Below are 22,097 nucleotides of genomic sequence, written 5' to 3'. Positions count from 1 at the left end.
AGGTAAAATCATGAACTGCAATGCGTGCCTGTCCTTCTGCTGCTACCCAATAGTACATTGCTGTTCCCGAGCTTATTTGGGTTTACTCATCAACAAAGGATACCAAGAATACAAATCAAATGTGATAATAGAAGTAAATTAGAAAGTTATTTAAAAATGTCAATATGCATTAGTATGTTATTTTGTATCTTCAACAAAAAATAAAATGACTTTTTTTTTTCTTTACATATATGTTTATTAATAATAATAATAATAATAATAATAATATGTATAAAACTTAGGAATACATTTCTATTTGTACATTTAAAATCTACTTCATGTTGTCATGTCAATGTGAATTGTTAACTTTGTTTGGCAAAAAAAAAACTATATAGAAATCTGTACATTTAAATTTACAAATGTTACAACTAAACAAATTCATCTGCAGAAAGGTTCAGGCGAAACTTCTGTCTTCTTTTGTGATGTCTCAGCAAACGTATGACTAGAATTGGAAGAAAAAAACAATGTTAATTATGCATTAACACACTACAGCCTGCTCATTGTTAGAAAACATAAAGGTGCTTAATTTCTTGAAAAATATAAAATATTCCATGGTTTGAAAATATGTCTGTTTTTAAAGAAACATTAAAGGACCACTAAAGTCAAAATTAAACCTTCATGTATGGATAGGGCAAACAACTTTCTAATGTACTTCCATTATCAGATAGTGCCCCAGCTTTTTATTTTTACACTTTCTAAGGCACCAGATCCTACTGAGCATGTGCAGGAGTTCATAGTGTATATGTATATGCATTTTGTGATTGGCTGATAGCTGTCACATGATACAAGGGGTAGAAAATATAAGCAAATTGTAAAATTGGTCAGAAAAAGATACTGCTCATTTGAAAAGTGCTATGGCCTTGTTTTGTTGTTATACATGTGTTGAATGGGCAATTCTACTATATTTAATGGTCTTTTACATTCCTATTTTTATGCATCAGAGAGTATCAGGTGTCAGGTTTCTACATTTCCTAAAATACACTACAGCAGCTCAGGGGTACCACCATTTTTACAGGCAAAATAAATAATGAAAGTATATTGCAAAGTTTTTTTTTATAATTATTCATAATTATTTTATGGTAAATATTCCTTTTGAGTTCAGTGTCCCTTTGAGTTTAGCTCATTAGACATACAGTTAATAGCTCACTAGCCACAAATTGTAGGTATCTCCACAATCGTAATTTATGGCTCATGGACTATTAAAATGGCAATACAGATATTATTTTTTTGGTATGAAGTCCCCAAATATATTTACTTGGTTAAGAAGTACCCTTGGTTTTCAATAAATCTTCAAACTGATGACACCCAAATCTATTTTTTAACCTAGTACTTTTACCTTCTGTTTTTATGCACCTCAATGTCAAAACTAATGCCATCCTAGTATAACTGACATTTTCCTTATTATTAAGAATCTAATAAACTCACCAACCCTTCATGTAGATCTCAGTTCTGCTCATTCCAGTGCCCCAATATCCTTGCACTAGATTCAGCATTGTCTCTAAAATCCCCCATTTTTATTACATGACACCATCAGAAATCTAACTGATTAACATATCTTCTTCCACTTTCACTATTGTAATATTTTACAAATGATCTTCTCCCCTGCCCCCATCAAAAGCATTTTTGACTAAAGTAAAAAAACTTGAATGATTCAGATACAGCAGACAACTGTAAACAACTTTTCAATGCATTTCCATTATCAAAATGTGCATAATCTTTTTATATGCAAACTTTCTGATGCACCAGTTCATTCTGAGCATGTGCAAGAATTCACAAAATATATGTATAGGCATTTTGTGATTGGTTAATGGCTGTCACATGATAAAGAGGGAAGGAAATTTGAACTAACTGACATTTGTCAGAAGAAAATCTACTACTCATTTGAAATTCAGACAAAGGGGCATATTTATCAGTGCAAGTGGACATGATACAATGTAGTGTATCATGTCTGCTGCACATCGATAAATGTCGACAGCATACGCTGTCAGCATTTATCATTGCACAAACAGTTCACCAGAACTGCTTGTGCAATACCACCCCTGCAGATTGGCGACCAATCAGCCGCTAGCAGGGGGTGTCAATCAACCCGATTGTATGCCTCAGAGCAGGCGGACAAGTTATGGAGCAGCGGAGGTTGATAATTCGGCCCCTATGTACTTCTGCATTATCTTTGTTATGCACCTGTTGACTATGTAATTATACATTATTTAATGGTCCTTTATATAATCTAACTCTCTCAACATTCTTTTTAGGTTTCTACTTTCCAGTCTATTTAGTGGATTCCATTATTGAGCAGTATAAAGTTAAATAAAAACCGGACCCTAGCCTACAAAGCCCTTACTAACATATCTTCCCTTTTATATCTACGTTAATTATCATATTTGGCTAACTCAGCGAATTCCATGAGACCTATTGCACTTCCTGCTTTCATCTCCCCATATCCCATAATAGTCTCCTGTCGATCATACTTAGGATCAATTAATCAAGTGTTCCTGTTGTCTTTTGTCTATATCAGTGATAGCCAACTTCCTAATACATGGTGGCCGCAGGTCAATAATTTAGAGCCTTAAAGGTCGTACATAAATTTATGGGTATTAAACGCAAATAACCTATTTCCTAAAATGTCCAGAGGCACAAATTCAGATTTAGGTAAGGTTGCAGGATACACTCCATATGCTATTTTCCTCTCCAAAAAAGCTTTTTTCAATTTTCTTAAATCTCCAAAGCACATATTTTAGTTCCAATTTTAATCAGGTGCCATAAAAACTAATGCACATTCTGCTGTAGATAGTAGGCTTCTGCAGGAGTAGGGCCCTCATCTTCCTCTGTAAGGAGTTTATTAACTTTTATTTTATTGTCATGCTCTATCGAATATATACTCGTGTTAATTATGTATTTATTATTCTCTGTATAGTACTATAGAATAGGTTGATGCTCTATAAAAATATAATATTGTTCGTCCACTACAACATGTGGTTAATAAGTAATCAATGCAAAAATAAAACAATATTCACCTGTGATTTCTGTTCACCACAGCAAGCACTAATGCTTCCAACGAAGCCATTTATGATCTGGATAAAGCAGAGAATGACTTGGATTGCAGACAGACCCAGTAGGATAGAAAACAGTGTGACATTCCACACAACAACATTCTTTGGTTCTGCGCACTGTGACCAAGATGCATGATCCCCCAGATATCTATGGAAAGACACAAAAAGACCGTTAATGCTTTGCCATCAAAGCACACACCAGAAAGATTTTCCTGTAATTGTTTAGACATCATATTATTTAAATATTATTTTAGATTTAGTTTTTTCTTCGTGTTCTTAGAATATGTATAAGGAAACCGTAAGACTTACAGTTAATTTATCATGACAGTTGTGCCAAGGGATGTGTAAACTTCTCAAATGTCATAATGTGACACATAATATTGTATAAAAATGTTCTCAGCTGTTTTTCATAACATTTTTAAGGTAATACAATAATTCTAAAGTAGCAATACGCAAAAAAAGAGAATAAAGCTTATACCCAAGATTAAAAAAAAAAAGTTAAATGTTCAATGTAGTACTGCCACAGAAAGGTTAAATCATTGCTTCTACTGGTATACATGGGGTATAAATGAATGTTCCTTTCATCACTAGCACAAAAGATGTCAAAACATGATTATTCTATAATTAGCACAAACAGGGTTAAACCACTTTATTGTGTATATGTTTCAAACATATCTGGGTAGATTTAACAAATGTCGAGCATTTAACATTGCACAAACATTTCTAATTAAATGTTTGTGTAATGCCACCCCCTGCTCACTGGCTGCCAATCGTCAGCTAGCAGGGGCTGTCAATCATCCCGATTGTAGCGTATCGGGATGATTTCACTAAGGAGCAGCGGTCTTATGACTTCAAGCCTGAAACAATGGGGCTCTGAAGCAGCATCCGCTGTTTCATAAATGGAGCCCAAAGAGTTCTCACTCTATAGACTAGATTAATAGATGTTTGATAGGTTGTTAAAGGCCCTTTCTTGAAATTGAGCATCACTTCATCTATATTTTATACAGACCCCTTAGTGGACGTTCCTGTTATTAACGAGTTGTGTTAAGTATTGAATACATGAAATCTAACAAATGCAAACAGAACCTATCCCTGAGTGGCTAAAACAATTACAACCTCAAGAATTTTGGGAACACGAATGTTTCTTTTGTTGTAGAAAATTAGTCTCACTGGATAGAATGAAAAGTGTCTCAGAGAACTTGCAGGAAGAAGAGGCTGACTGTTGGTAATCTTAGGGTGTGGCTGGGATTTTTCATCTACACGAACACCAAGCATGCAGAATTCATAAAGATCTTATTGCTGCATGAAGTATTTTATCTTGTGATTGTGCCATGCTATTTCATATCTCATGGGTTGTGCCATGCTAATTCCTATCTCATGGGTTTTGCCATGCTTCATCATATCTCATGGGTTGTGCCATGCTATTTGAAATCTCATGTGTTGTGCAATGCTATTTCCTATATCATGTGTTGTGCCATGCTATTTCATATGTCATGGTTTGTGCCATGCTACATCATATATCATGGTGTGTGCCATGCTATATCATATCTCATGGGTTGTGCCATGCTATTTCATATCTCATGGTTTGTGCCATGCTACATCATATCTCATGGTTTGTGCAATGCTATTTCATATCTCATGGGTTTTGCTATGCTACATAATATCTCATCTGTTGTGCCATGCTATTTCACATCTCATGGGTTGTGCCATGCTATGTCATATCTCATGGGTTGTGCCATGCTATCTCATATCACATGGGTTGTGCCATGCTATGTCATATCACATGGGTTGTGCCATGCTATTTCATATTTCATGAGTTGTGCCATGCTATATCATATCTCATAGGTTGTGCCATGCTATGTAATACCTAATGGGTTGTGCCATGCTATTTAATATCTCATGGGTAGTGCCATGCTATTTCATATCTCATTGGTTGTGCCATGCTATTTCATATCTCATGGTTTGTGCCAAGCTACATCATATCTCATGGGTTGTGCCATGTTATTTCATATATCATGGGTTTTGACATGCTATTTCCTATCTCATGGGTTGTGCAATGCTATTTCCTATCTCATGGGTTGTGCCATGCTATTTCATATCTCATGGGTTGTGCCATGCTATATCATATCTCATGGGTTGTGCCATGCTATTTCCTATCTCATGGGTTGAGCCATGTTATTGCATATCTCATGAATTGTGCCATGCTATTTCCTATCTCATGGGTTGTGCCATGCTATTTCCTATTTCATGGGTTGTGCCATTCTATTTCATGTCTCATGGGTTGTGCCATGCTATTTTATATCTCATGGGTTGTGCCAAGCTATTTCATATCTCATGGTTTGTCCAATGCTATCTCATATCTCATGGTTTGTGCCATGCTACATCATATCACATGGGTTGTGCCATGCTAGTTCATATCTCATGGGTTTTGCCATGCTATTTCCTATATCATATGTTGTGCCATGCTATTTCCTATATCATGGGTTGTGCCATACTATTTCCTTTCTCATGGGTTGTGTCATGCTATATCCTATCTTATGGGTTGTGCCATGCTATGTCATATCTCATGGGTTGTGTCATGCTATGTCATATCTCATTAGCTATTTCATATGTCATGGGTTGTACCATGTTATTTCATATCTCATGGGTTGGGCCATATTATGTCATATCTCATGGGTCGTGCCATGTTATTTCCTATCTCATGGGTTGTGCCATGCTATTTCCTATCTCATGGGTTGTGCCATGCTATTTCCTATCTAATTGCTTGTGCCATGCTATGTCATATCTCATGGGTTGTGCCATGCTATGTCATATCTCATGGGTAGTGCATTTTATTTCCTATCTCATGGGTTGTGCCATGCTATGTCATATCTCATGGGTTTGGCCATGCTATTTCATATCTCATGGGTTGTGCCATGTTATTTCCTATCTCATGGGTTGTGCCAAGCTATTTCCTATCTCATAGGTTGTGCCATGCTATTTCATATCTCATGCGTTGTGTCATGCTATGTCATATCTCATTAGTTGTGTCTTGCTATTTCCTATCTCATGGGTTGTGCCAAGCTATTTCCTATCTTATGGGTTGTGCCATGCTATTTCATATCTCATGCGTTGTGTCATGCTATGTCATATCTCATTAGTTGTGTCTTGCTATTTCCTATCTCATGGGTTGTGCCATGTTATTTCCTATCTCATGGGTTGTGCCATGCTATTTCATATCTCATGCGTTGTGTCATGCTATGTCATATCTCATTAGTTGTGTCTTGCTATTTCCTATCTCATGGGTCGTGCCATGTTATTTCCTATCTTGTGGGTTGTGCCATGCTATGTCATATCTCATGGGTAGTGCATTTTATTTCCTATCTCATGGGTTATGCCATGCTATGTCATATCTCATGGGTTCGGCCATGCTATTTCATATCTCATGGGTTGTGCCATGTTATTTCCTATCTCATGGGTTGTGCCATGTTATTTCATATCTCATGGGTTGGGCCATGCCATGCTATGTCATATCTCATGGTTTGTGCCATGTTATTTCCTATATCATGGGTTGTGCCATGCTATTTCCTATCTCATGGGTTGTGCCAAGCTATTTCCTATCTCATGGGTTGTGCCATGCTATTTCATACCTCATGGGTTGTGCCATGCTATGTCATATCTCATGGGTTGTGCCATACTATGTCATATCTCATGGGTCGTGCCATGTTATTTCCTATCTTGTGGGTTGTGCCATGTTATTTCATATCTCATGGGTTGTGCCATGTTATTTCATATCTCATGGGTTGTGCCATGCTATGTCATATCTCATGGGTCGTGCCCTGTTATTTCCTATCTCATGGGTTGTACCATGCTATTTTCTATCTCATGGGTTGTGTCAAGCTATTTCCTATCTCATGGATTGTGCCATGCTATTTTATATCTCATGGGTTGGGCAATGCTATTTCCTATCTCATGGGTTGGGCAATGCTATTTCCTATCTCATGGGTTGTGGCATGCTATTTTTAAGTTTTCTGTTGTGCATATGTTAGAGGGGACTGTTCTATTGATGGTGTTTATTTTTCCCTTTTAATGAGTTTGTTCTGTAAGGATTTAAAGACATGTTTATGATGCCACTATTCTTTCCATTAGAACTAGATGAGTAGTTACAAGATTGATGCTGCTTCTTTGATTATATTGGAGAGTCACATACAACTCATGAATGTGATGCGAGTGGGTACAAATCTCTTTAAACTGTGCATTTCTTTCAGCTGTGATGTTGCAGGGAGTTTTTTTCCACAATATATTTGTTTCTCAAATGGTTTTCATTGAGTCTAGGCTCAGGCGTTACTGGCAGTGAAAAATGATGAAACAAAAATCATTTCTTTGGGTGTTACTGGTTCCAGGAAGGTAAATGCCCGGCTCTCTGTGTTATAGGTAGTCACCAGGAGTAAGATCCCTGTTTGTTTGTTTGTTTGCTAGATTGCTTGTTTGTTACTAGAAGCCATGCAGGGTAATAACCCTGCCCTGTATTTTCTACTGCCACAAAAGGGAAATAAAATTGCCTTCAGCAAAGGAGGGTGGTTAAAATTGCCTTTTTATGTGTGTTACTAGCATCCAAGGGTGCAAAGTCATTTCAATTTAAATCCTATTATTTTGTGTATTACTAGACTCCAAGAAGCAAAATCAATTCCTTGTCTATTGCTGACAGCTGAGGGGATACAATAACTGCTCATTGATGACAAATATCTATGACTTGAGTGGGGTTATTAGTATTTTAGATGAGGTCCATGATGCAAACCCCACCTGCCAGTATTCCATGTTTATATTTTATTATACTTCTATTTTTATTACGTACCCTCCATTTGTTCCCTTGAATATATAACTCCATACGCTGCCATCAGAGCAGTAGGGCCCTTCAACTAAAGCCAATGCTGAGATAATTAGACAGTAACCGGATCCAGCAATCCCTATTAGAGCTGCGAGAATTGATGACAACATCTAAAGGTAAAACCAGAAAAACACGTTAAATCTTTTACTTCCTCCAAGAACAAATTCCCACGTATTTCCCTGTAAAGACAACTTACAGCACAGCTTCTCCCACATGACTCATGGCCGCAGCAGCCACAACAATCTTCATTCTCTAATCCAATAAACACAAAGGCTGGAATAAGCATCTGGGAAAGAAAATTCAAATTATTTAATACAAATATTTATTACATAGCCCATTAAATTCCTGATTCCTCTTCCTTTTTCATTCTTTAAAAAGCACAAGAACAGTAGACCTGTGTGTAACTATGACATAAGGTGAAATATCAGTTTCTCTGATTTTGGATACACACATCTACCTAGTTTTCATATTAAAGGGAGATTTTAGATCTCAATGTATTTTGAATTTGAATAAAATCATTACACACATCATGACACATGTATTAACAATAATGCTTTTAGCAAACTACAGTGAGCTTCAGTGATGCTGATCTATGAATGTGCACTGCTTCTGTCACAGAGTGAAAGAAAACCAAAGCTCCAAGATATTGGTACCAATATGAAGATGTGAAGCTTCACCAACTGGCACAAGTAAGGGGTTATAATAAGAGAACAGCTTTGAAGAGAGGAAAAACATAAACAAGGTGGGTAGTAACCATGCTTAGTATTCAGGGGTGGTTTGACTGGGGGGCAATTGCCCCCTGAGTTGCTTTTGGTGGTAGAATCAGTGCTGATGCAGGTGCAGTGCCAGGCAGTTTATTTTTCAGATGCATGCTCTTGGGATAAAACCTATAGGGGCACATCTGTAGAGTGCACAACTCAATTAACTTTTTACAATAGCTTTTATCAGTGCCCACAGTGACTAGCAAGCACTGCACTTGATTTGCGCACATGAAAACCTGGTAATCTTAGGGTGTGTTACCGAAATATTAAATAAAAAATATTTTAAAAAAATATAATAAAATAATTACAAAGGTTTTAAACATACTGTAAATTATTCTAAATAATGTATAGAGTTTACCTATATATTTTACAGTATGTTTATTTTTTTTAATCATTTTTATTTTTTTAAATTATTAGCCCACATAATTACCACAACTTTCGTTAATCAATCCCTCTCATCCTCTATCTGTTAATATACATATTTTCTTATTTTTCTTCATAAATATAGCAACGATTTTGAAGGTAGTATGTGGAATTCATATTCTATTTACTGTAAAAAAGGAAATTCTTCAGGAGAAATCCCCCATTTTGCCCAAGCTCTAAACGCTAGTATACAAATTCTTTCTTAAAGGGACATAAAACTTTTTCTTTTATGATTCCGATATAACATAAAGTTTTATATAACTTTCCAATTTATCTCTATTATTAAATGTACTTCATTCCCTTGGTATACTTTGTTTAAGAGGCAGAAATGCAGTACTGGTAGTTAGCTGAACACATCCGATAAACCAATAAGAGGAGTCATATATGTTCAGTGACCGATCAGCAGTTACCTCCCAGTAATACATTGCTGCTCCTGAGCCTACATAGGTGTGCTTTTCAACAAAAGGATTCCAAGATAATGAACTAAACTAGATAAGCAAAGTAAATTAGAAAGGTATCCGGAGCACTACATGGGAGGAAATAGTGCTGCTACCTAGTGCTCTTGTAAATGTATAACATTCTTGCAAAACTGCGGCCATATAGTGATCCAGAAATGAGCCCGCTACTAAGCATATGTCCCTGTCTACTTCCAGCAAACAAATCTGGCATTAAGTATACAACTATGAATTGAGTTAAATAGGCTATTTTGTAACTGCAATTTGTTTGTAAAGTTTTCGTAAACCAGCAACTTACATTTACAAAGTTGGCTGATAAGCAAAAATAACCAACTTGCTCCACAAAGTATATCAGGTTACCTATCTACAAATAACCAACTTGCTCTACAAAATATATCAGTTTACCTATCTACAAATAACCAACTTGCTCTACAAAGTATAGCAGGTTACCTATCCACAAATACCCAACTTGTTCTATGAAGTATATCAGGTTACCTATCCACAAATAACCAACTTGCTCTACAAAGTATATCAGGTTACCTATCCACAAATAACCAACTTGCTCTACAAAGTTTATCAGGTTACCTATCCACAAATAACCAACTTGCCCTACAAAGTATATCAGGTTACCTATCCACAAATAACCAACTTGCTCTACAAAGTTTATCAGGTTACCTATCCACAAATAACCAACTTGCCCTACAAAGTATATCAGGTTACCTATCCACAAATAACCAACTTGCTCTACAAAGTATATCAGGTTACCTATCCACAAATAACCAACTTGCTCTATGAAGTATATCAGGTTACCTATCCACAAAAAACCAACTTGCTCTACAATGTATATCAGGTTACCTATCTACACATAACCAACTTGCTCTACAAAGTATATCAGGTTACCTATCTACAAATAACCAACTTGCTCTACAAAGTATAGCAGGTTACCTATCCACAAATACCCAACTTGCTCTATGAAGTAGATCAGGTTACCTATCCACAAATAACCAACTTGCTCTACAAAGTATATCAGGTTACCTATCCACAAATAACCAACTTGCTCTACAAAGTATATCAGGTTACCTATCCACAAATAACCAACTTGCTCTACAAAGTATATCAGGTTACCTATCCACAAATAACCAACTTGCCCTACAAAGTATATCAGGTTACCTATCCACAAATAACCAACTTGCCCTACAAAGTATAGCATGTTACCTATACACAAATAACCAACTTGCTCTATAAATTATAGCAGGTTACCTATACACAAATAACCAACTTGCTCTATTAAGTATAGCAGGTTACCTATAGTATATACACAAATAACCAACTTGCCCTACGAAGTATAGCAGGTTACCTATCTACAAATAACCAACTATTATATATGATCAATGCTACTGGCAGCCAAGAGTTAATTTTAAGACGGGACCATTTCCTTTAATAGTAGAGGTCCACATTATAATAAACCAGATGCATTGATTAGAAAAAAAAACCTACAGATAGCTTAACCAGCTTTGTGTGTAACTTGGTGAAAGGGCAGAGTAAAAAAAATCAGATTCAGTTAGGCCAGTTAAGCTTGGATGTTTTTAAAACTAGTATAAAGTTGGTTAATTGTTTTAGAATTACTTGACTTAAACCTCTGTTCAAGGGGCCAAGTTTAACTGACTACAGGATAGGTCCCATTGGTTTTTATACAAAGGATTTACTTAGAAACTGGTTTGAAAACAACTAAACAAGATAATATTTTTATAAGCAATAATGCTTTTTAAAAAGTGAGATTACCCTTGAGCATACAGGCATTATACTGCATAAAGATTAATTGTATTAGAAGATAACAATCCATTTTTGGAATGAATATTTATATCTCTACTTACTGTACTCATGTATTCTACTGTAGAATATTGTTGCACATTACAAATAAAGATAATCATTTCTCTGAGCACAATCTATTTTTTAATGGCTATCTTCAAATCCTGACCTGTTGAAGGAAGAGGACGGTTTGCTTATGTAATGTAGTCACTATGTAATACATTCCCCAGAATGTAACAGAACTTGCCAAAGCAGAAACTTGCTAATCACTAGTTTATAAAATCACTAGATGCAAACAAAAATAAAGGGTAATTCCTCCACATCAGGGGAATATTCTTTCTTACTCAAAGGAAACTACAAAAGTTTTAAATTCCCATTGTCACAATAACCCACAGTCAAGTGTGTTAGGCTGATAATCTATTATGACTACACTTTTTATCAAAGTAGGAAAATATTTCCTTTCTATGTACTATAAATAGAGTTTTCAAATGCCCTTGATTATTGTGTACAGTTTAAACCAACATTGAATACACATAAACTGGCGTCTAATTGTTTAAAAGGTCATAATAGTAAAAATCCATTTCTGCATGTGGGTTTAAATAGTATTTGCTCATTTTGTTTACTCATTTAGGTGCATATATTAATTGGAGCACCAACTTAACTTCTTTCTATATGATTATATACAATGATTTTTCATGCACATTGTTTGAGCTAATTAATTTGGATGTTTAATTTAAAAAATTTTTTTTTTAATTGTTGCCTGACTTCCATTAAGACCCGTAAAAAACAAAAAATGCACCAGCACTAGCCCAGCCACACTTTGAGTAAAACTTCCTGTATACCAGTACACGATTGTAAGACCGTTATAAATACCATAAAGTACTGTGCAGTTATAATAACATTAATCCAATTATGTGGACCAAATTACTGTATTTATTTATTTTTAATCAAAGCTCATGAGCAAATGATCAGTCACTGTATTCAGACATAGGGCTCCATTTATGAAGCAGCGGTTGCTGCTTCGGAAGTTAAGAAGTAGCGGTTTTAAGACTTTTAGGTGGCGGATTGAAATCATCCCGATCTAATCCGATAGGGATGATTGACAGCCCCTGCTTGCGGCTGATTGGCCACCAGTGAGCAGGGGGCAACATTGCACAAGCATTTTACCAGTAATGCTTGAACAATTTAAAATGTCAAGCGGACATGATTCGCTACAGTGGATCATGTCCGCTCGAAATTGAGTAAATCTACCCCTTTGTCTTTGTTCCATAAAACAAAGGCTATTTTAAAATATATTGTTTTTTTCTTTTAATTTCTATTATTTAATTTAGCACAAGCTCAACAACCCAACAACATTGAAAACAAATTTAAACCCATGGGGATTCTTATTCATTGGCAAAAACGATTTCACAATGTACAACTAAATACCATTTTTGAATAATTACAATTTATTGGGTTTTTTACATAATTTTTTTGGTCCCAGAGTGAGGCCCGGAGTTTAAGACAATTATGAGTCTTTAAATACCCTGGAATATCTAATGTGTACTATTGCTAAATATTGTTACGCACAACATCTTATGCTATAAATCTCAATGTGCATTCTTAAGCTGTAAAGAGAGAAATGATCACTGTACATGCAATACATACTTTTTCAGGTATTTACTGCTTAGCATTGCATATTACTAAATGATAATGTCATATTTATTTTTGAAAGCAATGTCATTTTTTAAATGCATTATAAAGTAACAATAGTACTGTTTCATTATTCATTACTAGGTAAAAAATAGAATTATCTATAGTATGAAAATCATTAATATTATTTTTGCTACAGAGATTTTTTTTTTAAATATATTTATTTAGTTATTCATTTTGCATTGTAACACCCCTGAATGATTTTTTTTTTATCAGAGTAAAATTCTTAGGGCTAGATTACAAGTGGCGCAAGGGTTTTTGCGATTGCTTTGCGCAGTTTAAATTGAGCTCATATTAAGTTGAGCACAATCACAATGGCGTGACTGTTATCACAATTTATGCTAGAATCATTACCGTGATCTCAGAGCTGTGGTTAACTGTTACACACATCAAAAAAGTGTCACAAAACCCATAAAAAATACATTACAAAGTACAGTTACACTCATAATAACACTATCTAATAAAATTATTTTAAAAAAAGTGCACACAAAAGTTATTAGGGCTCAAAGTAGTGTTAGGAAAAAAAAAGGCAGGCAAAGGGCTTTAACATTGAGATACATACATATACATGACTAAAGATGTATATGTATATATATATATATATATATATATATATATATATATATATATGTGTGTGTGTACCTATGTATTTATGTAATATGTATTATTATTATCATTTATTTATAAAGCGCCAGCAGATTGCGCAGCGCTATACAAAGAATAAAAACATTACAGGGATAGAGTAATACACAAACAAGTACAGTAGGGGTAAAAAACAGTTGTAGGTGCAATACTTGAGTTATACAAAAGGAGAGGAATGCCCTGCCTTTGAGCATGTATTTATATGTGTATATATGTGTTTACAGACATAAATACACCTATAAAAACATAAATACATATGTATACATTTATAGACATATATATATAAGTGCATTGGAACCCTTTGCTGTTAAATAGAAAAAAAAACGAGTAAAAGCATATTTATGCAATATTCATATTTTCATGTTGGGCTTGCGCATATTATAATATGTGATCAGGTACGTGCATATGAAAATATGCAATCGTGTTTGCGGGCGAGTCGGGTGTTAGTTTTTTTTTTCCACTTTATTTTCTCCATTGACTTCTATGGGGGAATAGGTTATTGTATGCCCAACAGACTAATTGCGCTAGAAGTAAGCTGTTTGTGCTCATCGGGTTAGCGCAAGAGAGATCATTTTTAACTTTTGATTCATAATACCAGCACAAACCGACGAGCGTAAAAAGTTAAATTCTAGCGCAATCACTGCTCTAGAGGAAGCACAAAATAACACTCCACTTGTAATCTGGCCCTAAATATTTTTTGGGTGTTTTTTTCCTACTGCACCTGGTGTTCCCAGATGCTCTACCTTCCAGGTACTGACCAGGCCTGGCCCTGCTTAACTTCTGAGATCAGACTGGATAGGGTGCATCCAGGGCAGTGTGACGGTAGACCAAATGTTTTATATATTGTACTATACTGTTACAAATGATTACACCTATATTAAAAACTGAAAATATATGTAATATCCTGCTAACTGAGCTCATTAAAGTAAACTTTTTTTATTTTTTTTTATCCAAATCAGTACTTATTTTCTATAACTCACAAGCCACAATAATGGGATTAGTCACCCTTTCCAAAAATCACTTGTATAGACTATTCTAATGCCCTTCTTGCTATAAGGTGGAATTAGTAGTTGTAAGTATATTTCTTTATTCTGTTAACATGTTGCATTGCCTTCCATCTTATTTTTTTGTGCAATTTACTGATGTACCGTATTAAAAACAAATAATATAGCCTGTAACAATATAAAATAAACAGGTGTTATGAACAAAGCTACGTGGCAAATATTCCCAGTAATAACTGTATAAATGATCTAATACTTACCAGCAAGCCAGCTCCTCCAATGCCTTCGAAAAACCACACATATCTACTCAAGAGATTGCCTGAAGCATACTTAGTTTCTCCATTAGGAAAATAAAGAAGGATATTTGCTACAATACAAAGTATTGCCAAAGTGAGAAGCAGCGAACCAATGCACCTTGCACACTTCCCAACACACATCTTTTTAGAGTCTGTTGCTAAAATCAGTTCTCTCCAAAGTCCTAAATCCTCTGACTCTTGGCACCCAACAGAATAATGGGTGTGTGCCTTTGGAGCAGTTTCTTAAATACACAGTTGTAAGTATTAGTCACCAGGGTGAAACTCATTAATATTAGATTTGACTTCTCATTATAATAACTGAGAATGTAATTACCTTTTAGGTAAACCTTTTATCAACATACAGAAACAAAGGAGGGGAATGCTTGTCAAATTATTTCAAATCAATCCCTTATTTGTATGAGTAGTCATCTCAAAGACATAGCACCAGTTCCTATGACGTTTCATACTTTCAGCAAGCTTTTAGTGATGCCAGGTTTCAGGTTGTATGTATAAATACACATATCAATTTACATGTTTTTATGTCTCCATAATCCCCTGACAACTACGGGGTTTACCAAATGTCAGTAATTATTTATATTGTTTATTCATATTCACTGTTTCAATCACTCACTAAGTATAATATATTTTATACTTTGCATTTGGCCCAATTAGTCAGTTTTAATTTCACTAAATTATACAAGTTGTTTTTTTTTTGGACTTAACACAAATTAGAAGTTGCCAAGCAAAATAGGTATTAAAGGGACATGAAACAGTAAAGACATTTCATGCAACCCACTCTAATTATGGGTATTGCCATTTTGGAACCCAGGTTTCACTGCAGGTATCTGAAGGAGATTTGCTGGACATATGCAAACACATGTCAGCACCCTAAGAAGGGAATAACCGCAATTGCGAGATCATAGTGTTCTCTACACTCTAATCCATATTACAAGTGGCGCGCAATTCAAATTACCGCAAATTAGTTTGCGTGAATTTGCGGTAAAATGCGCTCATATTACAAGTTGAAAGTTAATGCATTTACTGCTCAAACTTTTTACCTGTCCTGAACGGTCCCGTAAAGAGTTTGTCCAGATAAAACAGTTGCACTTAACTTCACTATGAACCCCTAAACCGTCACCCCCACATCGCAAAATACCTCTTTACACTATTAACCCATAAACCACCACACCCCCATCGCAAAGTAAGCTTCTACACTATTAACCCCTAAATAGGCTGACCATATTGCCGCTTTAAAAAGGGACACATATGAAAAATACATGTCAGGGTTCTCATAATGGAACATTATTCCAGCCCTGACATATGTATTTTTCATATGTGTCCCTTTTTAAAGTGGCAATATGGTCAGCCTACCCCTAAACCACCACACACCCCACATTGCAAAGTCTGCACTGCACTATGAACCCATAAACTGCCAGCCTCCCTCATTGTAAACTACCTTTAGATGTTAGTGGGTTACTTTGCATTGGTTGGCTGGTGGTTTAGGGGTTAATGGGGTAGTGCAGACTTTGCGATGTGGGGGGGGGGGCTGGCGGTTTAGGGGTTAATAGTGTAGAAGCTTACTTTGTAGTGGGGTGTGTAGTGGTTTAGGGGTTAATAGTGTAAAGAGGTAGTTTATGATGTGGGGGGTGGCGGTTTAGGGGTTCATAGTGTAGTGGGGACTTTGCAGTGGGCTATGTGGCATTTTAGCCTAGGGGTTATAAGAATTGGGGTCTTATGGCGATTCGGGTTAACATGCGAGTAGGGTGTTTTTTCACTTTTTTTCTCCATTGACTTCTTTTCAGAAGTAGGTTATTGTAACTGCACTAGCGGGAAACCTTTTTTGCGTGAGTCGGGTTAGCGCTGGAGCGATACATTTTTACTTTCAACTCATAATACTAGCGTAACCAGACACAAGCAAAAGGTTTACGGCTAGCGCAGTTAGCGCTCTAGCGAAAGCGCTAGTTAGTGCTCCACTTGTAATCTGGCCCAAAATGTATTTAGCGTTTCATTTTTTTTTAATGTTAATAAAAAATTACCTCAATGATGCAAATAGCTTTATCCAAGAGTTTAAAGCAGATTTAAATATTGTGTGGCCGTTTGCACAATGTAAGTTGTTATAATAGTGCCATTTTGATGGTTTAGTAGCTCAATGTTAGTGACCACCAGTTCACACTCAGGCCACTACTCTTAAGTGACAACTTGCTTCTTGTAGTTACTAAATAGTACTAGCTCCTACCTCTTGTCATCAATGAGTTTCTTAATCCAAGTGGCATATGAAGGTCGGCACTATTTATTACCAGTCACATCTGGCAATTTTTCTCTTAATTTTTTTCTTCAGTTGCCACATGATTAATATTAAAATATTACACAGTAGGCAAAGATGACAATGGACATTGCCTAATAAACTATTTTGGAAATAATGCTGTAAAATAAATATAATAAAGTTTTTTGAATATGTCCTTTGCATCGCAATTGCACATTTGTATATAAGCAATATTATGTATTTATTTAGAAAATAAAAAGTGCATTTAAAATGTGTCCCTTTTCCTAACACATATTGGGCTAGACCCCACTATTTAAAGGGACAGAAAACACTGTAGTCATCTTAAAGCCTTACCTTAGATTAAGCTGCAAATAGCCTCCTGCACCCTTTCTATATCATGCAGCAGGAACAGTAAAAAAAAAAGTTATTTTAAAATGATTATTGTTTCTGGCCAGCTTGAAATGGCTGCCAAGCTCAGCCCACTGATGACATCATGATCTGGGCTGCATCTAGGCACTCTGCTGAATAGCACTGACAGTCTGTTAGATCCAACTAGTGAGCCTTTTGTGATTGGATGCTATATGCATCCCAGATCATAATGTCATCAGAGGCTGAGCTTGGCAGCCATTTCAAAGTGGCAAGAAACAATATTAATTTTAAAATATATTTTTACCTTTCCTGCTGCATGATATAGAAAAGGTGCAGGAGGCTATTTGCAGCTTAATCTAAGGTGAGACTTTAAGATGTCCAAGGTGTAGACTGTCCCTTTAACAATTAATAGTAACACCAAAAACCTCCAAATCTATGACGGATTTTGTTGTTGCTCTCATTTGGTTCTTTTAGAAATAAAATATAACCTGGTTTATTGTGGACAAAAATTCAACAATATATAACTATATTGGCACCCATTTAGTTACACAATTTACATAATATATGTAATGAAAGAACAGGGAATACCTTCTACTGGTATATATGAATTGTATTGGTTGATTAAGCCATAAGAAATATTAAAATAGTTAATATTATGTGAGAGGAAGAAAAAAAATGGTGTGTTTTTATGATCTCTATAATGTGGAAAACACAACTATTCAAAACAACTTAAAAGGACACTGAACCCAATTTTTTTCTTTCATGATTCAGATAGAGCATGAAATTTTAAGCAACTTTCTAATTTACTCCTATTATCAAATGTTCTTTATTCTCTTGGTATCTTTATTTGAAATGCAAGAATTTAAGTTTAGAAGCCGGCAATTTTTTGGTGAACAACCTGGGTTGTTCTTGCTGATTGGTGGATAAATTCATCTACCAATAAAAAAGTGTTGTCCAGAGTTCTGAACCAAACAAAAAGCTTAGATGCCTCCTTTTTCAAATAAAGACATCAAGAGAACGAAGAAAAATTGATAATAGGAGTAAATTAGAAAGTTGTTTAAAATTGCATGCTCTATCTGAATCACGAAGGAAAAAAAATTGGGTTCAGTGTCCCTTTAAGGCTGGATATTATTATGCCTGTTGCTCCTTTTAGTGAAAGAGACAGCTTGTGAGCTCTCACATCTAGCTTACTAAAAATGGCAGCTTGTGACAGGAAGTAACCTCCTATACTTTGTATATGAGCCACTACAGTAATATACTGACAGTATCATACCACAGGGTATAGTGCTGTTTCAGAGGAATGTGGTAATGCTAAACATAGTGTAGGATGTACATTATGGGTAGCGTTTTTTGTGACCCTCATGTCAGTCACTCAGCCACAGAAAGTGTGCCAGAGTGGCACTGGATGTTTTAAAAGGCCTGTAAAAATGCTGTTTGGCTAATTCCTTATTAAGATCCTGGCATTTCTGCTTCTGACCTCCCTTAGACTGCTTTCAAGATATTGCCACTTGCCTGCCCCCTTTGCTGACTTTCATGCTTTGGACTGATCACCTGTCTGCTTCTGACCAGTTGGACTACTCTTCCGCCTACCCCTTTGGCTACATAGCCTGGTTGTTGCTGACTCTCCTGATTCCTAACTCCGGTTTGCTTATCATCTGTTCATCTGATTTGTCCTCTGCTCCTGACACTTGCTTACAGAAATACTATGTTATAAGTAATTATACTTTAAGGATTTAAAGGGATACTGAACCCAATTTTTTTTCTTTCATGGTTCATATAGCGCATGCAATTTTATGAAACTTTCTAATTTACTCCTAGGGGCATATTTAACAATGTGCGAGCGGACATGATACGATGTAGCGTATTATGTCCGCTGAACATCGCTGTCCATTGATAAATGCCGACAGCATATGCAGTCGGCATTTATCATTGCACCAGCAGTTCTTGTGAGGGGGCTGGTGCAATGCCACTTCCTGCAGATTTGCAGCCAATCGGCCGCTAGCAGGGGGTGTCAACCCAATCTAATTTGATCGGGTTGATTTCTGTCCGCCGCTTCAGAGCAGGTGGACAAGTTATGAAGCAGCGGTCTTTAGACTGCTGCTTCATAACTTCTTGATTACTTCTGTTTCCGACGAGCCTTCAAGGGGCCTCAAGCTCCATACGGAGCTTGATAAATATGCCCCCTAGTATCAATTTTTCTTTGTTCTCTTTGTATCTGTATTTGAAAAGCAGGAATGCAAATTTACGAGCCGACCCATTTTTGGTTCAGCATCCTGGATAGCGCTTCTTGATTTGTGGCTGCATTTAACCACCAATCTTCAAAACACTATCCAGGTGCTGAACCAAAGATGGGCCGTCTCGTAAGCTTACATTACTGCTTTTTCAAATAAAGATACCAGGAGAACAAAGAAAAATTGATAATAGGAGTAAATTAGAAAGTTACTTAAAATTGCATGCTCTATATGAATCATTAAAGAAAAAAAATTGGTTTCAGTGTCCCTTTAAACATTAATTAGTTAAAAGTAAAATAGTAGTATTTTTAATCACATACATTTAGTAACTGGTCTACAACCTTTAATACACACTACAACCTCTTAGCTAGTTTTATGTCACAAAATTTTCTCTACTATTCTAAAATACTCTACTATGGTAATTCTAAAGCCATATTGATATAATAGAAATGTCCAGGCAATATATAAGAATATGTGGCACCAAATTGCAAGGTGTGGACCATCCTGACACAGTAATGTACCTGGAATTCAGAGCCACACCCTGTGTAATACTAGACATCAGTTCAGCAAGTTGTATAAAACCTCATTTGAAAGGACATCCAGGTACATTACACTGTCATAACTACTAAGTCAAAGAAACAAAAAATGAATTACAACATAGCAATTCATAGAGTATAGGGAAAGCCCTGAGTATAAACTTACAAATGAGTTGTTTGCTTGGGGTGTGGTATCAGAACTTCCACTTACTATTTACAGTCCACAAAGGGTAGATAATCATTCTTCTGCTAAATTTGCTGTCGGCTAGATTATGAGTTTTGCGATAAGGTGAAAAAGCAGCGTTAACAGGTCCTAACGCTGCTTTTTTACGCCCGCTGGTATTACGAGTCTTGCAGGTATAGGGACACTGCACACTTTTTTGGCCTTACCGCAAACCTACTTATGTAAATTTTGTAAAGGCTTTTTTCTATGGGACTTCCATAGCGCCGGTATTACGAGTCTGCCTGGGAGGCCAAAAAAGGGAGCGGTACAGCCTCTACCGCCAAGATTCCTAACGCATTCTAAAGTCAGTAGTTTTACACTACTACGCTGTAGCATAAAACTCATAACTAAAGTGCTACAAAGTACACTAACACCCATAAACTACCTATTAACCCCTAAACCGGGGTCCTCCCGCATTGCAAACACAATAATAAAATTTGTAACCCCTAATCTGCCGCTCTGGACATCGCCGCCACTATAATAAACATATTAACGCCTAAACCGCTGCACTCCCACCTCGCAAACACTAGTTAAATATTATTAACCCCTAATCTGCTGTCCCTAACGTCGCCGCCACTATCCTACATTTATTAACCCCTAATCTGCTGTCCCCAACGTCGCCGCCACTATACTAAAGTTAACACCCCCTAACTTAAATATAATTTAAATAAATCTAAATAAAATTCCTTTCATTAACTAAATTATTCCTATTTAAAACTAAATACTAACCTACAAAATAAACCCTAAGCTAGCTACAATATAACTAATAGTTACATTGTAGCAAGCTTAGGGTTTATTTTTATTTTACAGGCAAGTTTGTATTTATTTTAACTAGGTAGAATAGTTACTAAATAGTTATTAACTATTTAATAACTACCTAGCTAAAATAAATACAAATTGACTTGTAAAATAATACCTAACCTAAGTTACAATAACACCTAACACTGCACTACAATTAAATCAATTCCCTACATTAAATACAATTAAATAAATAAAATTAGCTAAATAACAAAAAACAAACAAACACTAAATTACAGAAAATAAAAAACAAATTACAAGATCTTTAAACTAATTACACCTAATCTAAGAGCCCTATAAAAATAAAAATGACCCCCCCCAAAAAATAAAAAAAAAACCTAGCCTAAACTATCAATAGCCCTTAAAAGGGCCTTTTGTTGGGCATTGCCCCAAAGAAACCAGCTCTTTTACCTAAAAAAACAAATACAAACAACCCCCCCCCCCCAACAGTAAAACCCACCACCCACACAACCAACCCCTAACTAAACTAACCCTAACTAAAAAAACCTAAGCTCCCCATTGCCCTGAAAAGGGCATTTGGATGGGCATTGCCCTTAAAATGACATTTAGCTCTATTGCAGTCCAAAGCCCTAGCCTAAAAAATAAACCCACCCAATACACCCTTAAAAAATCCCTAACACT

General features: G+C 35.9%; 1 protein-coding gene across 1 annotated transcript; it reads right to left on the bottom strand.

The window, feature by feature from the left end:
- Nucleotides 1-3,026: 3,026 nt before the first annotated feature.
- TM4SF1 (transmembrane 4 L six family member 1) lies at nucleotides 3,027-15,230 on the bottom strand. The gene is made up of 4 exons (XM_053711626.1): nucleotides 15,000-15,230; nucleotides 8,153-8,242; nucleotides 7,924-8,066; nucleotides 3,027-3,237 (listed from the first exon to the last, which is right to left on the bottom strand). Exons 1-4 carry the CDS (start codon nucleotides 15,174-15,176, stop codon nucleotides 3,027-3,029), a joined length of 621 nt encoding a protein of 206 aa, XP_053567601.1. The 5' UTR covers nucleotides 15,177-15,230.
- Nucleotides 15,231-22,097: the final 6,867 nt, after the last annotated feature.

The sequence above is a fragment of the Bombina bombina genome, chromosome 4, assembly GCF_027579735.1.
Source record: "Bombina bombina isolate aBomBom1 chromosome 4, aBomBom1.pri, whole genome shotgun sequence".
In the NCBI taxonomy this organism is placed as follows: domain Eukaryota; kingdom Metazoa; phylum Chordata; class Amphibia; order Anura; family Bombinatoridae; genus Bombina; species Bombina bombina.
Note: the sequence above shows the minus strand (reverse complement) of the source record. Positions and strands in the feature narration are given on the sequence as shown.